Genomic DNA, 22,441 nt, shown 5'->3' on the forward strand with positions numbered 1-22,441 from the left:
GGGAGGGGGTAATGGAGGGTGCATTGTATTTGTGTGTGTGTAGTGGGTGATGGGGGGTGTATTGTGTGTGTGTGTGTGTGTGTGTGTGGGGGGGGGAGGGATAAAGGAGCGTGCATTGTATTGTTTGTGTGTGAGGGTAATGGGGGTGCATTGTAGTGTGTGTGTGGGGGGGAGGGGTGCAGAGTCATTAATCGAGCTATTACATTTAATTCTCTTAAAATGTTTATTTCATTCACCTTTTCCGTTCTAATATTTTACAACCTGAACGACCATGGCTTGCCCCCCCCCTGCCCCCTAGTTTTGATCCTGGGTACGCCCATGTTCCCGACTATAGAATTATTAAAGAACTTAATTGTTTGTCATTTTAATTTGTTCACAATTTAATAAAAGTAAGAATTAAATATTTATACGGCGAATCATTAAAACCGGTCGAGAAGAGAAGATTAAGATGAACTAAATATTATCTTCCGCCAACTTCTGTCTCCAGACCTCTCCGAGTGCAAAGGAATTTCCCTTCTATAGACATTAATTACGTTTTTTTTTTTAAAAAAAAAAAAAAAAAAAGAAAAACCTAAAAAAGGAATTTTCTAAAGTCCGGAAAATGGGAGGTTTGTGCTGCTCATTCAGGACTAGATTAAAAGTAATCAGCAGGAGCGGGGGGTTGTGATAATGTTATCAAAGATAGCGGCCGATTCATTCCAGAGGATACAGAAAATGCCCGAGGCGGCTGCAAATTAAATAAACTGCAAGAGTTAAAGCCGTTCCCTGCTCACTGCGGCACAAATATTCGCTTAATATGAATTACAAACTGATTTCCGGGAAGTTTCTTTAATCACTTTCTTGGGTTTATGGAGGTTTAAATAAAAAGATCTTGGATTAAAATGAATTTAAAAAAATATAGTTAAAAGGATTAAATGATTTCTGCAAATAAATCTTATTTATACAGTGAAATGTTATCTTGTTGCTTAGATGCACTTTATGTATCAAATCCTCCTCTTTTTCTACATTGTTTACATATCAGTTATTTCTTGCAGATTTCACCCCACACGTTGCAAAGAGTGAAATTTGTAATGAAAATCCGGATCTCAAGAGACAAACTTTTCTGCAAAACAAAAGACACAACTGATACCACAAATGTGACCGCAGCCTAAATGCAAAAGCCTAAGGCCAAGTGCCCGCGCTGTGTAGTTTTGGTGCGTATTTTCAGAAATCTGCAGCAAAATCTGCATGTCCATTGTGAAGCCAGCAAAGTCTATGAGAATTCACAAGTGCTGTGCCCACGTTGCTTATTTTTTCCCTTGCGTATTTGGTGCAGAAAAAATGAAATCTGCACCAAATACGCAAGGGAAAAATACTCAATGTGGGCACAGCACTTCTGAATTCTCATAGACTTTGCTGGCTTCACAATGGACATGCAGATTTCTGAAAATCTGCGTCAAAATCCGCATCAAAATACACAGCGTGGGCATAGGGCCTAAGGCCCAGTGCCCAAGGCCCAGTGCCCCCGCTGTGTAGTTTTGGCACATATTTTTAGAAATCTGCAGCAAAGTCTGCATGTCAATTGTGAAGCCAGCAAAGTCTGAGAATTCAGAAGTGCTGTGCCTTTTTTTTCTTTGCTTATTTGGTGCAGATTTGGTGCAGAACAAAAAGAAATCTGCACCAAATACACAACGGAAAAATACTCAACATGGGCACAGCACTTCTGAATTCTCATTAGACTTTGCTGGCTTCACAATGGACATGCAGATTTTGCTGCAGATTTCTGAAAATACGCATCAAAATCTGCAGCGTGGGCACAGGGCCTTAATGTGCACAAGTTGAGAATTTGGTTGCAGACATTTCTGCACCAAATCTGTTTCTCTTGGCAGGACAAAATGTGCAGATTTTTGCTTAGTTTGCTTAGTTTTTTTTTTTGCATGTGTTTTCAACGCATTTCTTATGCACTATGGGCTAGAATGTTGCAAAAATACTGAAAGAATTGACACGCTGCAGATTTATTTCTGCACCAAATCTGCAAGGGAAAAAAAGCAATGTGTGCACAAAACTTTAGGATTCTCATTGTCGTTAATGGCATAAGGATTTGAATGCAGATTTGTGACAAATCTACACCTAAAATCGCACTGTGTGCACATACCCTAGCTACCATTTCGTTTTTAGAATTTGTAGCTTTACTCTCCTTTTACATAGCGGACACTTTTCTTATCTTGGACCCCTCTTGGGTGTTGTATTTTGCATCTGCCCCCAAACTCCACCTGGAAACGCCAATATCGTAATGAGACCATTTCCTTCTACACAAGCCGCACCCATTCTCCGCAGAGATAAAAGACCAGTTCTTGCAAACTCAGGAAAGTTAACGACTATAGTTTAAAGAAAAAGGTTGGTTGTTTTTTTTTTTACTCCAAAAATACTGGTCTATGACGACTTTTAATTGTTCTATCATCTTTCTTCTGGTCCCTGTATACAGATATAAGGGTCATCCATACGCTCAAAAAACACTTAAGGCTACTTTCACACATCCGGTTTGAGCACTGCGGCTCAATCCGGCTGTGAAACCTATGCAACGGATGCGGCGAAAACACCGCATCCTTTGCATAAGTTTTTACATGCGGCCCGTCTGCTTTTTTCCGGTTGCGGCATGCTACTGAGCATGCGCAGTGGAAGAAACCGCATGCGGCGGCCGGACGCGGTTTTTTCTGCATCGCGCCGCATCCGGCGTCCATAGGCATGCATTGAAAAATGTGCCGCAGCGGCCGGATGCGGCGCGATGCATTTTTTTTCGCCGGACCAAAAAACGTTGCAGGCAACGTTCCATCCGGCCGCGGCATCGGCTAAGGCTACTTTCACACATCCGGTTTTTGCTCCGTGGCACAATACGGCGCTCTGCAGAAAAATCGCAACCGTTTTTTTTGCCACCGGTTGCGTTTTTTTTTTGCATAGACTTACATTAGTGCCGTATTGTGCCACATGGGCTTGCGTTCGGTCCGTTTTTTGCCGCATGTGGCAGATTTAGCCGATGCCGCGGCCGGATGAAACGTTGCCTGCAACGTTTTTTGCTCCAGCAAAAAAAACCGCATCGCGCCGCATCCGGCCGCTGCGGCGCATTTTTCAATGCATGCCTATGGACACCGGATGCGGCGCGATGCGGAACAAACCGCATTCGGCCGCCGCATGCGGTTTCTTCCACTGCGCATGCTCGGTAGCGTGCCGCAACCGGAAAAAAACGGACGGGCCGCATGTAAAAACTTATGTAAAGGATGCGGTGTTTTCGCCGCATCCGTTGCATAGGTTTCACAGCTGGATTGAGCCGCACTGCTCAAACCGGATGTGTGAAAGTAGCCTTAATCTGCTGCATGCGGCAAAAACCGGACCGAACGCAAGCCCATGCGGCACAATACGGCACTAATGTAAGTCTATGCAAAAAATACCGCAACCGGCAGCAAAAAAAACGGTTGCGTTTTTTCTGCAGAGCGCCGTATTGTGCAGCAGAGCAAAAACCGGATGTGTGAAAGTAGCCTAACTTTAAAATATAGACACATGTGACAAGTGGCTCCAAAGTCGGCTTCAAACTGAACTTTTTTTTTTTTTTTCTAACTTTTGGAGACCTTTCTGGGTAAACGTTTTGGCTTCGTAAGTCCTCTCCAGTCTGGGATAAGCGACTGCTAGACAAATCCCATGAACAAGAGAGGTGCAGCTTTGTCAAAATGAACAGCAGACCCTTTATTTCTTTTTACCAGTCTTTCCCTTTAAAATGTAGTAGGTTCAAGTCTGTAAGTAATAGCACAGGTACAAGGGGTGCAGCAGTTGCAGGTAAACTTTGGAGGGCCAAGGAGTCCCAAAGACTCTTCCGCTATTTAAAGCACCACGCCAGCATAGGGGGGAGGGGGTGCAGCGCTGGAGCTGTGCTTTTCACCAGAGGTCCCTGTTCCCAGTCATATACTCACCTTCTGGTGTCTTGACCTTTCTCGGTTCTGCAGCACCATCTTGTGGCTGTCCAGAAATCAGAAGTTACGTCACAAGAGCTCAATATAAGTCTATGAGAGCCAGAACAAGGCCAGGATGAGGCCAAAACGAGGCCGAAATGGTCCAGACCAAGGCCAGGATGAGGCTCTCATAGACTTGTATTGAGTTGTGATGTCTGGTACGGTCCATGAAACAATGAAGCAGCTGGCAGGTGACAAAGTGCTGGAGATCGCCCAGACCGGCGAGGATAGAGGATGAAGACGCCGAAGAGTGGGTATAATACAGGGGGCAGGGGACTTTCATTCAAGGCTCCACTCCAGTGTTTGTTTTGGGGGTTTTTTTTAGCGCTGGAGTGGCACTTTTCATCTGAGGTCTCTTATACTCACACTCCGACATCTTCACCTTTTTTTCGGCATTGCGCCGGTCCCGGAGAAGTCAGATGTTACATCACAAGCTTTCAATACGAGTCTATGAGAGCCAGGACGAGGCCAGAACAGGGTCAGGATGAGGCTCTCATAGACTTGTATTGAGTTGTGACCCCCCCCGGCTCTGTTGAACACTGGAGCTGCCGGCAGGTCACAAATCACCGAAGACCGACCGAAGCAATGCTGGAAACAAATGAAGGCACTGAAAGGTGAGTATAAGACCCGGGGCAGGGGACTTTGTTTTTTAGCACCACTCCAGCTGTGCAATAAAAAAATAAATCTATGGTGGTGCTTTAAAAAACACCTGTGTGAAATAGAAAATAGTAAATGGTGACCCCATTATAAATTTTGAAGTGGGGGCTACGATCTTTAAAGGGAATCCATCACAATGTTCATGTGGCACGAATGAGATCCTGACTCCTTATGCAGAGTTTAGGAGAAAACAATCATTTGTATTGGGGGTTTGGGTACAAGGTGACTAGATCCCCTCTGGCTCCTCCCCACCTCCTTTCTATGTGTTTACAGGGAGAGACCTGTCAATCTAGCAGAGCAGGGCGGGGCTAAGCTGCTGAGCTCCTGCTATCATCAGTCATTCTAGTCAATGATCCCCAAATCCGGTGCCAAAATTTCTCTGAAACACCATCACACTTCAGACTGAGACATGAATATTTGGAAGGAGGGAGGCGGTCTCTGATACCCATCGTTTGGGGACACGAATGATATGATCGCTTCCCCGATATCATTCGTCCCTCCCAGACAATGGGTATCGGGGAAGCGGTCATATCATTCGTCCCTCCCAGACAATGGGTATGACCGCTTCCCCGATACCCATTGTCTGGGAGGCACGAATGATATGACCGCTTCCCCGATACCCATTGTCTGGGAGGCACGAATGATATGACCGCTTCCCCGATACCCATTGTTTGGGGGGCAGGAATGATATGACCACTTCCCCGATACCCATTGTCTGGGAGGCACGAATGATATGACCGCTTCCCCGATACCCATTGTTTGGGGGGCAGGAATGATGTAATCGCTTCCCTGATACCCATTGTTTGGGGGGCAGGAATGATATCCCCACTTCCCTTTTACGCTACACCTCAGTTTTGGAACAACTGAATTTTTAAGCACAGTTGAATCAAATTCCTAGAAAACGTTTCCAATAAGTGTAATTTTCAGAGAAATTAATTAACATTTACTACTCAGCAGAAAGCGACTGCACAGGCTCGTGTGCATTCAAAATTAATTACAGCAATTAAATATTTATGGCAAATTATTAAGATGTCATGTAAATTAAGAACAAAAGAGAAACCGGAAAACCGACCACAATCTCCAAAAGCGGAACGCAGCGCTGCAAGATCTCGTCATGATGGGCACCAAAGATTTACTTGTAGGGCAGATATAAATAAATAGGAAATGACCTGTGGATATTTATTATCTGCCGTTACTGGTATAAGAGTCAAACGCAGACATCAGGCTGTGCAGAGAAATGAGGGGTCACACAAAACCCCAAAACTCTAGAAAACATGAACAGTTTCAAACTAATTGCTACAATTTGTCACAAATGTGACCAAAATGATTGATGAGTGAATACAAACTTCAACCACTTCCAATATATTTTCCAGGTATTGGAATGGTTTATGACACATCGTTCAATCATCATAGGCTTCTTTAATATTTTTCAATTGGTTTAATTGGACAAATTAAATAAGTACACCTATACAAAAAAACCCAAGTGTCTCATCTATGTTCACAACTTGCAAAAATAGGGAATCAAATAAGATACAGGCTAAAGCGAAGCAGAACGTCCAGCTGTCAATCATTATCAATCATTGGCACCTATTCAACAAACTTTTTTGTGCCATAAAGCCAAGAACTCCAAAGCAACACCCTATACCCGGAGAGGTTTCCTGGGGGAAGTGATTCGGTGCAGGACCAGAATAGAAGTAGTAAGAGCGGATCGCTACTTTGTGTCTAAACCTTAACTAATCACAATATTATACAACCCAAACTGCAAAAAAAGTTTGGTACGCTGTGTAAAATGCAAAGAAAACAAAACTTCAATGATTTGGAAACCTCTAATAGCCATAGTTTATCGACAAAAACAATATAGATCACAAATCAGAAGGTGAACATTGGATTCTATACATACCTTTAGTTTTCAGCTCGGATGTTTAGGTTTTGAAACACAAGCAAGTAAAGTTTGTAAAATGAGCAGCTTTTTGATTGACAGCAGCTGCCAATCAGCTGATAGCTGGGGGAGTATTCATAATGATTCCCACCCCCTTCCTTGCCTGTCATCCTCCCCCTATTTATGCTAATTATATTATAGAAGCGTTTTACTAAGTGTTAGAAGGACCTGTGCTGATGTCATACCCATGTGACCAGAAGGGGCGGGGCCTCAGCCAACATAGCTGATACCAGGAAGCAACATTTTTCTGTTGGCCGAGGCCCCACCCTTTCTGGTCACATGGATATGACATCAACACAGGCACTTCAAACACTTAGTAAAATGCTTCTATAATAGAATTAGCATAAATAGGGGGGGGGGGGGACGACTATGAATACCCACCCAGCTATCAGCTGCTGCCGTTACTCAAAAAGCTGCTCATTTTACAAACTTTACTTGCTTGTGTTTCAAAACCTATACATCCGAGGTGACCACTACAGGTCTGTAGAGAATCAGCCTGGTAGCGCCAGTATAGCACTGGCTTTACGTTATATAGGGAAATCCTGGTGATTGGTGCGCTTTGAAATATAAAAGTAACATTATCTTCAACTTCTTAAAAAAATAAAGTTTCTTCCTTCTGTAGAGTATCGGAGCACAAAAAAAGTAATTATATGTTGAAAAGTTGCAAACAGCTGAATAATCAAAACTATACAAATAATGCCCAACTCCAAAAAATAGACAAAACTAAGTACTTAGAGGAGCAAATTAAATATATGAATAAGATAAAAAAAAAAAAAAATCACTGCTGGAACCGATTTTACTGCTGAAAAAGAAAAGAAAAAAAGTATAGAACTAATGTTGAGGATTTACCCTGTGCGTGGTCTTGGTCTATTTTCAGACTTTATGGATGTTGCACTGTTGATGCGTTTGGGGTGTAATTTATCAGAAATTTCGACCAGAAAATTGGTCCTCTTGCCCGTTCCAACCAATAACACTTTCTATCATTTTTTACATTGCGTCCAAAAATTAGAGCAGCCCAGTGATTAAGAGCAAAGCAGATTTTTCCAACTAGACTATTTTGGGGTGGATTATGTTGCACCTTTCCGAAAATGTTCTTCAAATATTCCAATATTTTATTAATTGTCATTGCGATTTAATAGTAAAGAAAAACCTCAAACATTACACAAGCCCAACAATCTGACAAACTTTATTTTCGATAACCCAATGTTGAATGTGCTCATTACCAGAAAACACTACTGTTCAGTAAACTAAGGAGCCATGGAATTTACTTTCAGCATTAGGGCTATGTTCACACAGCGTTTTGGCTGCATTTTTTTTTTCTCCATGAAAAAAGCAGAGTATTCGCAGGAAGAACATTGCACACATTTTGATACATTTTGATGTGTTTATAATTCATTTTTGGAATGTGTATTTAAAGGGGATCTGTCAGTAGGATTGTTCTCCTAAACAGTCTATATGGGCATGTCTGTCCAAGAAGCTGAGAAAAAGGATACCTCGATATCTTTGATCCGATGTCTTATTCCAGAGAAATCCACATTTTTCTTAATATGTAAATGAGCTGAGAAGGTCTTTAGGCTGTGATCTCCCTGAGAAGCTACATCTCACACTGGTAACGCCCCCTGGAGGCGGAGTCTCATGCAGATTGTGTACAGCTTAAAGATCTTCGCTCATTTACATATAGGAAATACATGGATTTCTCAGGAATAAAACATCGGATTGCAGATATCAAGGTGTCATTTTATTCGGCTTTTTATGACCTACATGCCTATGTAGTCAAATTAGGAGGGACGATCCTACTGACAGACGCCCTTTAAGGGCCATTAACTCACACTTTCTCGTCTGTATGATGCAACATTTTTGTTTTGCTTAAAAACACAGAAGCGTTTTTAAGATAAGTGCGACGACAAAATAAAAAAAAAAAGCAAAGAACATGCAGAAACAAAATGTGAAAATTTCCTTAAGACCCTTATCGATCTCAAAAGGGTAAAAAAAACACTGAAAATACAATGAAAAAATTGACATTCTGCATCTCTGAAAAAAATAAGTGCACCGTAGGTCAAAAAATAACGCAAGGAAAAAATGCTTAACATTGGCTATAGATTTTAGAAATATCATTACTTTTACTGCTATTGTAAAAACACTGTATTTTAAGCACATGGCTAAAAAAAAAAATGCATCCAATCTTCTTTGTGTGAACAAGCCCTTACACAGAATCTAGAACCGCATTGGGCTCTGTTCACACCACTGTTTGGTTTAAGTGCGGTGGAGGAATTTACCCACACTTGCGCTGCAGTTACTTTATGGCATTTAGTTGCGTGTGTCGCCCGTCATGCCCTTACGGCAGATGTTGAATTTTCCCATCCCTGTGCGTAGATGTTGGCAGCATCTCCGGACATTTACCGCATACGTGGTGTGAATGGAGCCCAACATCACATAAATATGCACAAAAACTACATCCCGAGTCGCTCTGTGCTAAACTTTTTATTAGCTTATTTTCTTTTTAAAATGTCTGAAAATATGTATCGAACATTATTTACAACTCATAAATAGAAACACAAGGTAACCAGAAATAACGGTTAAAAAAAACGCATGTTCCCAGCAGTGCTAAAAGTGTCGTTTCCAACAGTCTTTATAAAAACGGGTTTACAGCTATCCAAACATGCAGAAGGTGCTTGGAGGGGGATTTCGTCACGTGCGGGGGATGGTGGAAAGTCCTTCAAGGGCCCATTAATGCGTAACACATAGATAACACTTACTTTCCCCATCACTATTGTTGCATGAGATGTCAGATGAGCGTACACATCGGAATACTTAATATCGGACAGATACGACAATCTATTTGTGGAGCGAGAGGTTCCAGGCGCAGGAGCGGTACGTGGCCAGCCACATCCTTGTATTCTGAGTTCCAAAATTGTGCGGGCAAGGCCTCCGGTGTTTTGCATGTTTTTTTGTAAACCTGTTATTCGATATTTCAGCTCTGGATAGTTCATGGATAACAATAATTAAACTATTTTCACATATACAATTTGCACTAAATAGTATTTTGGATGAATTTTTTCTTCTTCTTACTTAAATACACATATACAAAACAGTAGACTGGAAACATTGTGCTGAATCTCATGACATCGGATGCTCGGTCCACTCCATGGAATATAACACAGGATACTCATTGTACACTGGTACCAATATGAAACATACAATGGGGAACACCACGGATGTCAATATGGAGACACGAGAAAGTCAAGAAGTTACTTTGTTGTCAAAGGGTCAATACTCAGATTTTGTCTTTGTAACAGAAGCAGAAGTTTCTGAGCGGTGAAGGTCAGACGTTCTCCGGCTGCTCCGTGTCGCTTGTGCTTTCTCCTTTGGACGCTCTACTGAGAATTCCCATCCACTTCAGAAGCAAATCCTCGTCCTCCGCTCCAAAAAATAGCGTTTGCTGGGACTGGCTGAGCTTAAATACATGCTTCATGTCCACTCTGTCTCCAGCCCCTGGTACGCTGACCTCATAGCCCGGTAGTGGAATGGTTCGCTGGTTACGTCCGTCCTGCAAGAAAACATGGAGACGAAAGATTAGAGACAGAGTCAGGCCATTGAGATGCACAAATCCATCACCCACCCCCGATGCTGTTTTGCAGACCCCTTTATCTTTGATTTCCTCTCAGTCGAGAACCTTCTTTGGAACCGTAAAATTGGTAAATGTCCAAAGCCTGACTCATGGGTCCAAACTACAGATATACGTTTAAGGGTAAACCTAACTAAACTTTTCTTATTTTTTTTTGTGTGCATTAATTGGCAAAATGTAGTGTGTAATTTGAAGTATCAAATGCCCTGTAGAATAGTCGGGTTCTGGGCGCTGGGACCCCCCGAATGCTCAATTAATGCTCAGAGGTGTGGAGCTCAGGAGGCAGAAGTGCACAGCTCCCACCCGAGTGCACACAGAGCACAAAGCCAATGGAAAGTTAAACCTTATATCAAAGTTTTGATAAACTTTACACTTTATTTGTTTTAAAGCAGTTGTCCAGTGAAGACAAGTTGCCACCTATGTGTTGGATAAGCGATAACTTCTTGATCAGAATTGGGACTCTGATAGGGGGAATTTGGCATCCACAATGAGGAACTCTTATCCCAGTTACAAAATGGAGTGGCAGGTTGGTTGTTCTACCACCTCTCTATGGGGCTCAGCAGCTCCAGATTAATCACAGCATTCAGCAGCTGCAGGTGGAGCACCAGAGCTCAGCAGCTGCAGGTGGAAAACAGAGCTCAGCAGCTGCAGGTGGAGCACAGAGCTCAGCAGCTGCAGGTGGAGCACCAGAGCTCAGCAGCTGCAGGTGGAGCACCAGAGCTCAGCAGCTGCAGGTGGAGCACCAGAGCTCAGCAGCTGCAGGTGGAGCACCAGAGCTCAGCAGCTGCAGGTGGAGCACCAGAGCTCAGCAGCTGCAGGTGGAGCACCAGAGCTCAGCAGCTGCAGGTGGAGCACCAGAGCTCAGCAGCTGCAGGTGGAGCACCAGAGCTCAGCAGCTGCAGGTGGAGCACCAGAGCTCAGCAGCTCCAGTTTGAACATAGTGCAGATGCTCAACCTGGAGCGGCAGTGCACGTCACTCTATTCCGATTGATGTGGGTTTCAGCAGTCTGACCCCAAAGAACAATAAGATGTCACATATCCTATGTTGGTGGCGAGGAGGATTGGGCAGCTGATATTTAAAGGGGTTGTCCACAACTAGAACAACCCCTCCTGATTCCACATATTTCCCCCAGGTAAAATAAAAAAAACCTATAATCCCCTCCACTGTGTGGCCATTCCAGCAGTGTCTGGGATCGCATTCCCAGGGCTCATGAGACGTTGTGACCTCACACAGCCCCGTGTCCAATCACTGCTGGCTTCTCTCTTCCCGCCTTTGGGCAAATGTGTTAATGAACAGGAAGGGATTCTGCGGATGATGCTCACTTCCTGTTGATTGCTCTTGGGTCCAAAGGCGGAAAGAGAAAAGCCGGCGGTGATTGGAAGAAGGGCTTGTGTGATGTCACGTGATCCCCGGGAGCACGAGCACCGACACTGCTGGAATGATGCTGGCAGTGGGCATAAGCCTTTTTTATTATTTTCCCTGAGGGAAACATGTGGAATCAGAATCCTAGTAGTGGAGAGAAGATGCCGTTCTAGGAATAGTTCAGCCGAGTGTGCGTGTGTTTGGGGAGTCAGTGATCATATCTTATCACCTCAACGAGTCTTCACCCAACCCCATCTCGCATGCACGGACGCCTTTCCTCTTTCAGGCTGCAGTTTAATGTTGTGGATGTGCGGCGTGCACTCGTTAGCAGTTCTACAGCCGGCGTCTGCCTGGACCAGCAGCAATCCGAGCTGGTTTTCACCAGTAAAACAAAAAATAACGATACAAATGTTGCAATTTCTGTAATCGTCCGGACCCGGGACACGATGTTCTCAGGTCATTTTTACTGCACAAGAAAACCTTCAATACAAAACCAAAATATGGAGGAATTTTTTTCTGCTTTTGTATGTGTTTCCCATTTTTTATTGGTAAAATTAATGGTGTTCAAAGCTTCAACTTGTCCTGAAACAACAACAACAACAACAACAACAAGCCCTCGTATGGCGATGATGACTGAAGAAAACAAATTATGGCTCCTGGAAGAAGGGACAAAAACGACAATTGGCCGTGGCGGGACTTCTTAAATAATTTGCCATTTCCAGTTTTTTCACAGTTGCAGAAACCTCTCGTTTTTAGACGTTTTTTGCAATTTGCTCATTAAAGCCTGGGTATGAAGAATGGGATAAAGCAGAATTAAGGGGGGTGGAACTGGTTGGAAAAAAATCGTAGAAAAAGGTCCCTTCCAGTGAGTCCGACAACTTTTTGTTTTTTCCTTCCTTTTTTTCCCCCCTTTTGCTATAGACTTAACGCAAAAAATGAGGCTGCTGTTCTCTCGTCTGACCACGCCAGGGACATGTAGGGACGTGGTGCACATGGACTCCGGACAATCTGCCCTGTCTCGCCCTCCGCTGCCCTCCTGTCATTATATATATCACTGACCCACACCGCCCCCGAGGAGACCTGATGATTTGTGCTGAATTGCCCCCGGCTATGTGTCTCTGCGCACACGGAGAATAACAGGGTCAGGAGCTTTATGAGAACGGAGAATGACAGGGAAGGAAAATAATACACGAAGATAAAAAGCATCATAAAAACCAGAGACAATATGACATTGAGAGGATCTGCGAGCTCTGAACAGGAGGCAAATAAATTATTTTTACTTTTACTACATAGAACAATAAATCTGCACCATCGCCATCCTTCAAGGTTTTTAGATCCGATACGACAAGATATAATAATGGTTAAATCATCTTAATTTTAACCTTTGGTTGTTTGACTGGAGCTTCTGGTTCCAGCAATGTCTGGTGCCCGGAACATGGTCAGGTCGAAGGCCGGAAGACGTTCAGCAACCGCAACGAAAAGGACTAAAAACCATTATTAGTAACTATTAAAATATCAAAAGGAAAAAAAGATACAAATAGAAAACACTAGGCCTAAGCGTTTCGAGCTCTAAGGCTCTGGCACTTACATTATCCGGCTACGCTGTGGACATTGAACAGCACAAAAACACCGGATAGATCAAGAATGAACTAATCCAATGGGGCAGAATTCATTATTGTATCAGCGCTTGTTTATTGTTCGTTTTTTGGTATTTTGCATCTTTTTGCCTGCGCCACATCTTTCCATTCATACTATTTTGCCGTCTATTTTACTAGTTTGCTTGTTTTTAGAGGTTCATCGTGGGCAAAGTTTAGGTTTTCCAGATTCTTAATTGGTCAATCATTAGGATAGCTTATCAATGTCTGATTGGCCGGGGTCCAACACCGATCAGCTGGTCTTGGTGCTGGTGGCCGGAAATGCTCAGTTCTAGAGCTGCCCCGTCTTCTGAGAGTGCCTTTGGCTGGGTACTGGACACCCGCCTCCCATTAAATGGAATGTGCAGTAACCAGGCTGCTATCAGAAGAGAGGACCGCTCCGGAACTGAGCATTTCCGGCCACCGGCACCAAGACCAGCTGATCGGTGTTGGACCCCGGCCAATCAGACATTGATGAACTATCCTAAGCATAGGCCATCAATTTAAAAGTACCTCTAACATGTAGCTCAACAATAGGGGTCTTCTAAGGTTGAAACAGACAGAAGCAATAATCAGGAGAATGCAGCTCGCTGGTGTCCACTGAATATACAGGCTGAGCCAGTAATAAAGCCGACACATTGTATCCAGGCAGGAAATCCAGATTGACCAAATGACCATCGCTTTGCTCCATTTTCAGATTTATAGTTTGATTTAAAATGAAGTTCACAAAATAAACCAGTATCATATTTCCTTTAATCTGATAGACGCTGTTCAGCCATTTCTAAAACATAGAAGTGAATGTGTGCCGACCTCTACAGCGACGTGCCGCGGTCCGAGGAGGGGGGACCCGGATCTAGGAGATTACATGGTTAGTCCTATGGATGTGCCATAAATACAAGAGAAGAGAATAAGTCTCTAAAACTGTACATATGCATATTCCATAATGTAATAAGGTGGAGGCCAGCCCCAGCGGAGCCACTGTCTGCTTTCATAGCATTACTATGAGATCTTTCGGAACAAACGTTCTCAGGAGCCGCCGACAGGGGGATGGTTGATGAGCTTAGATTCTCTGTAAGAAAGAAATGGTTGTGTCCAGTTGTTCTTCCAAATGTTGATTGACACAGGGCTTGAGGAGGCAAAAATTTGCGCTTTTATGGTAAGGCTATGTTCATATTATATATGTTGCATTTTTACAGCATTTTTACTCTGCAGCCAAAACGGTATTAAAGTTGCTTACAAACAGCAGGATTTGCTACTATTTTGTTGCTTTTTTTTTGCAGTGTTTTTGGTGTACACTATATGTAATTAGTCTACAGTCCGAGGAGGACACAGACTGAAGAGGCCCCTATGCAAGAAAAAAAAATATGGGTCCTTTGCAATCGAACCAGTATTCATAATGCACAACTCCACCTGCTTTGGAGGTAGAAGTGGCCCCTTATCTCTTGGGCCCCTGTGTAGCTGCACAGTTTGCACCAATGATTTATCCGCCCCTGTCTACAGTACAGGTTTAATAAAGTTTGTTTCATTCACCCAAAAAGCTGCAAAAAAGCTCAGCGTTGGTGCTTTTTGCACTCGCTCATTGCTTTCTATGGGGAAAAAAAATGCTGCAAAAACGCTGAGAGAATTGATGTGCTTGTAAATGTTCTTCTGGATCAAGGGGCAAATAATTCCCCCAGACGCCTCCAAAGTCTTGTAGAAAGTCAGAAGAGTGGAGCCGTGATATCTGCAAAGTGAGGACCAAATCTATAGGTCTATGTATGGCTGCCGAGCATACAGAGGTCAGAAAAGCTCCTGTAGGTGTAATGTGGAGGGGGCACATACTTTTCCCCATATACTCTGTGTATAGAGGGATATATAAATACACACACACACAGTTTATGGAAGGTGCATTAGCACAACTCATACGTTTTATCCTCAAATCTTCTGAAGCAGCGCTCGTACGATCACCTTGGGAGAAATGCAAAGAGAAGAGCCGAAATGCGTGAAAATAATTTGTACGCTGCGCCGCGCGCCTCCGTTCTGAGGAACATAAAGTTTATGAGCGCCGAGCGCTGGAGAGATTGTTATGTTATGTAGGTTAGGGGTAAGGTAATTAAACCGCTATATTTTGAAGATATAATATTTATTTTACTGCAGAAAGAAACAGCAGATGGTTCAGAATGTTTCATCTGCTTTGTGCATATTTCTTGTTTTTAAGAGTGAGCTGGATCCGTGTTCGTCGGTGGGTGGCTCAAGCTCTTCACGGACCCGGGGGTCACGTCGCTCTGAAAGGGGGTTGGCGCTACACGTAGGGACTTGGGTGGGGAGGTCCACGGCCGCAGCCGCAGTTGTTTGTAGGGGATTTGAGTTTGTGACGCCACCCACGGGTTTTGATGAATGGATGGACACCACCGCTGCCGTTGACTAGGCTCCCGGGGACGGTGTTGTGCAGCTTGGTGGGTAGGGGGATGATGCTCCCGGGGGGCCCGAGGGAGGTGCTGACACGAGGGGATGGATGCATGCTGGTGTGTCGGTGCGGTGCGCGGCCCGAAGGCACTATTATAAACACACTGGAGTCTCTGGTAAACCAAACAAGATGGTGAACGGTGCCCGCAGCCGGCTGCAGTTTTTCCCTTATCAGGTTGGTGGTTTCCGCCTTTCTCCTGCACCTCACTTAAGTAGAAATCACAACTCCTATGCCTGAGCAACGGTAGTCGCTCCCCGGCTTGCTGTGTGTGGGGAGAGCCCTCTTTGCCCGCAGACGCTGGCCCCTCGGGTCACCATGCCTGGGCGGTGGCTTTACCCCTATGGTTGGGCTGTTGTCTTCAGTCGGGTCTTGTGTGGGGAAAGGTCCTAAAGTCCAGTCCTCAATCAGTTGATTTGACTTAGCCCGGTTGTTTCTGGGCCTCGTACTGGGTCTGAGTACCCCTCCTGGTGCTCCGGTTTCCAATCGGTTCCCCGGTTCGGTACCGACAGGCCACCGCCCGTCCCCGGTCCCTAGGCACAGGTCTGCTTTTGAACTTCACTCCACTCCACTTCACTGTCAAGACTAGACTCTGTTTTTCCCGCCTCCAGGCCTGTGAACTCCTTGGTGGGCGGAGCCAACCGCCTGGCTCCGCCCCCCTTGGTGTGAACATCAAACCCAGAGGATGGTGACAAGTGTTTTGGTAGTTTGGCTGCTGTCACCTTTCTAAGGGGGAGGGGGCGTGTGTGTATGGGACTACCTGGGACGACCTGGCTAGTCCAGGGCGTCACAGATGGCGGAGCGTACAACAGAAAAACAGCCCCAGGGGCGTGCAAACTGGTCCCCAGCCCTAAATACAGGTGCAGATCCCAAAAGCCATAGATTTCAAGAATTGAGATAATAATATTCACTTTTAAATGGACGGAAAAATGATGGAGACAGATACAATTGTTGCACAGGTATAGATCACGTCTACCTACACAAAATAAACAACTCAAAGCTGTAATATCTACGGTAGAATAAACTTTAAGTTTTTTCAAAATCTGCAGTTCCCCTTTATCCTGTACGACCTCCAGTGCCGCAGAGAAGGAGGATTCAGAGCTGTTAGATGGAGCGGAGGTGCTCGGCCTCCGCTGCGCTCATGGTCAATGGCTGTGCCGGAGAAAGTCCGAATGCAGCCGCGCGGCCAACAACGGGGGAAGGCAGAGCACGGCCCACAGCGGAGGACGGCCGAGCGCGGCCAACAGCGGAGGAAGGCCGAGCGCGGCCCACAGCGGAGGACGGCCAAGCGCGGCCCACAGCGGAGGACGGCCGAGCGCGGCCAACAACGGGGGAAGGCCGAGCGCGGCCCCCAGCGGAGGAAGGCCGAGCGCGGCCCACAGCGGAGGACGGCCGAGCGCGGCCAACAGCGGAGGAAGATCCCAGGATCTCCAGGGGTCTCAGTGTTTTCCCATGTTATCCCTTAAACTATCTGTAGGTACAACTTTAGATTTTGTCTTCACATATACTGTAGACAATGTGGCTATACAGGAGAGTGAGATCGATGGTCCTCATTCTAACCTTGGAAAACAAGACCTTAAGGAGATCCCAATCTTACTCTTTAATCAAAGTCCATATTCTACGCGATGATTCAATTAATAAATCATTGATAAACTAAAACATACAGTGCACAACCACACAATGTAATCTAACATACAATCCGCACGAAAAAAGCACTGACAGATAGTGACACGACGATAACAATACTGCACAAACATTTTATAACATCACTGTACTACAGACAGACATTGTACCACTATACAATATATATTATATACTAGATCACAGAAGTGAGTACACCCCTCACATTTTTGTAAATATTTTATGTCTTTTCCTGGGACAACACTGGAGATCTGAGCCTGTGATACACACGCTGCACACTGACACTGTACATTGTAACAGTAAATTTAGTGTCCTCTAAATAACTCAACACAGTCATTAATGTCTAAACCGCTGCGTTCTGCAACCTGTTTGCAGTTTTCTTTGGCATCTTTACAAGAGGCTTCCTTAAGGGACAACAGCCATGCAGAGCAGTGTGATGCAGTGTGTGGTGTATGGTCTGAGCACCAACAGGCGGACCCCCCACGTCTGTGACCTCTACAGTGTGTGGGGTATGGTCTGAGCACTGACAGACTGATCCCCCACCCCTGTAACATATATGCATTTTGTGTGCTTATGGTCTTAATACTGACAGATGGACCCCACCCCTGTAACCTCTATAGTGTGCGGTGTATTATCTGAGCACTGACAGGCGGACCCCCCACCCCTGTAATTTCTGCAGCAACGCTGGTAGCACTCATACGTCTATTCTGAGGAGATGACCTCTGGATAGGACGTTGAGCACGTGCACTCAGCTTCTGTGGTCGGCCATGGTGAGTCGTGCTCTGAGTGGATCCTGTCTGGTTATACCGCTGCATGGTCTTGGCCACCATGCTGCAGCTTAGCTTCAGGGGGTGACAATCATCTTGTAGCCTTGGCCATCTTTATCTAGAGCAACAATTCTTTTTTTTCAGCTCCTCAGAGAATTTTTTGCCATGAGGAACCATGCTGAACTTCCAGTGACCGGTGTTGTGAATATCGTCTCTGTGGCACTGTTTTGGAGCTCCGTCTGGTGGCCAGGAATGGTAGTGGAGCGGAGTTTGAGCCTGTGACTCAGACAGGTGTTGGCATTAATTGGGAATTAGGGTAGTCCTATTGCAGACAAGCATGGTCTATATAGGAGAGCACTTTTTGCCTTGCTGGCGCCGGTTATAATTGTATTTTCTTCACTCTCTGTTCCTGGCTTGGAGTTCTGTCCTTCCCTGTTTCCCTGAGCAAGACTGCTGCAGATAAGTTGTCAGTTTTTTCCTTGCTTCCTGGTTTACACCTTAGAGTGTTTGTTTTTCTTTGTTTTGTATCTGTTTTTTTGCAGGTGAAGATTGGTTTCTCTTGTGTTGTGAGCATGGTGGTTCCCCCTTTGCTAGCTCTCCTGCAGGAAAAGGGAGTTTACTCTCTGTCTAACTTGATTTCCACTTTTGTATTTGTGTGTTCTTTTTGGTATTTTGTTCTCCCATTATTTACAGGAGTACCTGATATAGTGAGGGTGAGGTCGTTCGACCTCCAGGGCCATTTTTACTATCAGGAGATTGGTATTTTTCTACAGGGATTTTGTACTGACAGTTTCCATTCCTTTCCTTTCTATCTAGGTAGTCAGGCCTTGCCTTTGCTAAATCTATTTTTCCTGTGTATCGTGTTTTCCTATATTACCGTAATCTTTATATGTCGGGGGCTGTCAACTTCTTTGGGGACTACTGTGAGGCAAGGTAGATTTCCTCATTTCTTTCTGTGAGGTGTAGCTAGTTTCTCAGGCTGTGACGAGACGTCTATCTAGGTGTTTAGGAATGCTCCACGGCTGCTTCTAGTGTAGTCTGATAGTCAGGGGATTGCAGTCAACCCAGGTTTCAACTACTCCTGTTCTCTTGGTGTTTTTTCACCAATGGGAGTTTTTTGTAATCTTCCACGGTTACCGGATCATAACAGGTCGGTCGGCATGAGAGAGTGTGTGAGCGGTAATATCGAATTTAACACCCTGGCTCCCTATTCACACCAGAGACCTTGTGACACTAATGAGTCACATGACACCAGGGAGGGAGCTAATGGCTAATTGGGCACAATGTGGCCATTCTCACTTAGGGGTGTACTCACTTTTGTCGCCAGCGGTTTAGACATTAATGGCTGTGATGAGTTATTTACACGGTTATACAAGCTGCGCACTGACACTGCACATTGTATACAAGCTGCGCACTGACACTGTACATTGTATACAAGCTGCGCACTGACACTGCACATTGTATCACCGGGTTAGATCTGCAGTGTTGTTCCATGAAAAGATAGAATAAAATACTTTTGTGAGATATATATTACTGTATGCACACATATAAAGAATATGTGACACTTTTACACACAGTCATCCACATTAGGAAACATACAGAGCGATCGGTCACATCGCAGCGGTATTCATTAATCGCTCCCGCTCTATTCATTAATATAAGTCTGTGCTGATTAATGCGACTGTATCTTCATAGCAATTGGGGATAAACTTTACATCAGCAGGACAAAGAGAACGGGAAAATCTGTTGTCTGTAAATGATGGTTGGAGCTCACTGCAAACCAGTGTATGGCATTGTCTTCACAGTCTACAGAAAGCGCCCCCTAGTGGTGAATGAGGATAGGCAGACTCTGTATGTCCAGCGATCACTACAGAGCGCCGATATTCCAGTTCCTGCAATGTTCATGATCTACGACGTTAACAAATTGCCCCCGTGCCCTACAATGAGGTTTATGCAGTAAATAAATGGATTTTTACCTGACTGCAGACTTGAAGATACAGAACAAGGGGATCACTTTTCGGCACGTACGCCCACATTTTGAGCCACGTCTTCCCCTTTTCCAGGAATAAGAGGTTACTGCTCATCACACAGCTCTCCGGAGGCCACGACAGTTGTTTCTATTAAAAAATAAATAAATAATAAACATTTCCATTTTACCAGCGGAATGAAAACAAAAAGTATAAATCCATCCTCCACGACTGTTATAATGCTATTAATGTGCTACATGGATTCACTTTAAGCTCTTTCGGTGAATGATTAAATCACGGCAGATTGTTAATTATAAGAAGAGGCAGCAATAAAGTGACCGAGAAACAACGGTGCGAACGTGACTAGGAAGAAACGCAACATAATCAATAGAACAAATAACGACCCCAGAATACAGAACTCCGGGTGGGAAAGAGGCAATAAAGTGAAATGGAAATTATTAGATTTAATGGAACATTCACTGTTTAATTATTTTTAATAATAGTCATTGTTTCACGGGCAGTCATTTTATTGAAACCTTTTTCCATTGTTTGAAGAGCGTTTTTCGCGCACCAGTACATACAGTGCCGACATGATGCATAGCAGTGGGTAGTCGATCACATATTTCATATTATATTTCTTGCTTTCAATCCTCTCTGCATATCACCAAAAATCTTTTATTTTCCTTCATACAGCTTTGTGCAGTCTGAGAGGCATTGCTCGGCGCCTCCGCTCTTTCCTCCAGTGTGTATTCATGTAGATGACGTGTCTAATGTCATCAATGCCTCCAATCTCGCTCCTGCGCAGCATGATTCACTCTGTCCTGCTGAAAGCAAAGAAAAATCCTGTAGTGCGCATGCGCCAGGAGTGGCCAAAGAGTGTGGATGACCTAGAAGTAAGGCCGGTGCATGCGCACTACAGGACATCGCTCTTCCTCAGCAGGACAGGGAGAATGCGCCTGCGCAGAAGCGAGGCTTGGGGCGCTGTGTGGATGATGTAGGAGGTGTCACCCACATGAAGCCGGTCAGGAGGACTGTGATGAAGAGGAGGAGAATACGCCTGCGCAGGAGCGAGACTGGGGCACTGTGTGGATGACATAGGAGGTGTCACCCACATGAAGCCAATCAAGAGGACAGTAATGAGGAGGTGAGAGAATGCGCCTGCGCAGGAGCGAGACTGGGGTGCTGTGTGGAGGATGTAGGAGGCGTCACCCACATGAAGCCGGTCAGGAGGACAGTAATAAGGAGAGAGAATGCGCATGCACAGGAGCAAGACCAGCAACGTCCTTTGTACTGGACTGCGTTGTATGGGATTTTTCTGTCTATGCAGAGGGGGTTGGGGGCTTATATGCAGCCATTAAAGAAATGGGATAATGTGGTGGCCAGTATTCTTTCAAGGAATTGTCCAACCATGGTTAAAAAAAAGCTTAAAAATAAATACACATCCAACCAATATAACTTTTGCCACAGTCACCCACCAGCCTCTGTAATTCTCTTTCTAGACTGAACACTGCAGCCAATCACTGCCCACAGCTGTGACCAATGTATCATTGCTGCAGCCAGTCGTTGGTTGTAGCAGTCACATTTCCATCCAGAATGAACAAAGGTTACAGAGCTGGCCTTTTGTACATGCTGCAGGTAACCGCTGCCTCCAGGGATGATGCATTGGTCACCGCTGTGGGCAGCGATTGGCTGCAGTGTTAATCTAGAACAGGAAGTACAGAGACCAGTAGGGAAGCCAGACAACACAGGCCCATGAGTCGCCACACGGGCCCACGTCTGGCCACACGGGCCCACGACTGGCCACACGGGCCCACGACTGGCCACACGGGCCCATGACTGGCCACACGGGCCCACGACTGACCACACGGGCCCACGACTGACCACACGGGCCCACGACTCTCCACACATCTTCCCGGTTCACATTTATCCTGCAGGCTTATCACCATTGTCTGTTGCCACAATCTGCTCCCATCAGGCAGAGTGCGGGACAGATCCACACAATATAATCCTTATCCCCCCCGTCTGCACCACCTGACACCCAACCCAAAATTATTTTGTCCTGTTACTTTACAGTCCAGTACAGGTGCCAAGTACACGGCAAGTGAGGGAGATGGGGATATTCCCATCACGATAGATAAATACAAGCACTTTTGTTAATATTTGCAGTGGTCCTTAACACACTTCTTTTGTTTACAGCTCGTTGCCTAGGAGACCGACCACCTCTGCTGTGTAGCATGTCAGCACTGTGCCAAGCTGCCTGGGGTGAGGAGGTAACTGTGCAGTCCAGCAATCCTGGAAAGATTCTGTGCTTACAAGCTCCACAGAAAGCTTGCAGGCACGGAGCATGTTCTGCCGTGTAGCAGCGGTGGTCGGTCTCCAAGGCGATAAACTATAAGCAAAGGAGAAGGGTTAATATCTCTGGAAC

At 45.0% G+C, this 22,441-nt stretch overlaps 1 protein-coding gene across 1 annotated transcript in view; it reads right to left on the minus strand.

Moving 5' to 3' along the window:
* Positions 1-7,753: 7,753 nt before the first annotated feature.
* The window catches only part of FGD3 (FYVE, RhoGEF and PH domain containing 3), a 283,382-nt gene continuing 268,694 nt past the window's right edge, over positions 7,754-22,441 (minus strand). Inside the window, exons 18-19 of the mRNA XM_075321297.1 lie at positions 20,026-20,166; positions 7,754-10,123 (exon numbers count right to left, since the gene is read on the minus strand). Coding sequence (XP_075177412.1) covers positions 9,899-10,123; positions 20,026-20,166 — 366 coding nt within the window. The 3' untranslated portion in view covers positions 7,754-9,898. The remainder of the gene's footprint in view (positions 10,124-20,025; positions 20,167-22,441) is intronic.

The sequence above is a fragment of the Anomaloglossus baeobatrachus genome, chromosome 8 (genome assembly GCF_048569485.1).
Source record: "Anomaloglossus baeobatrachus isolate aAnoBae1 chromosome 8, aAnoBae1.hap1, whole genome shotgun sequence".
Taxonomy (NCBI): Eukaryota; Metazoa; Chordata; class Amphibia; order Anura; family Aromobatidae; genus Anomaloglossus; species Anomaloglossus baeobatrachus.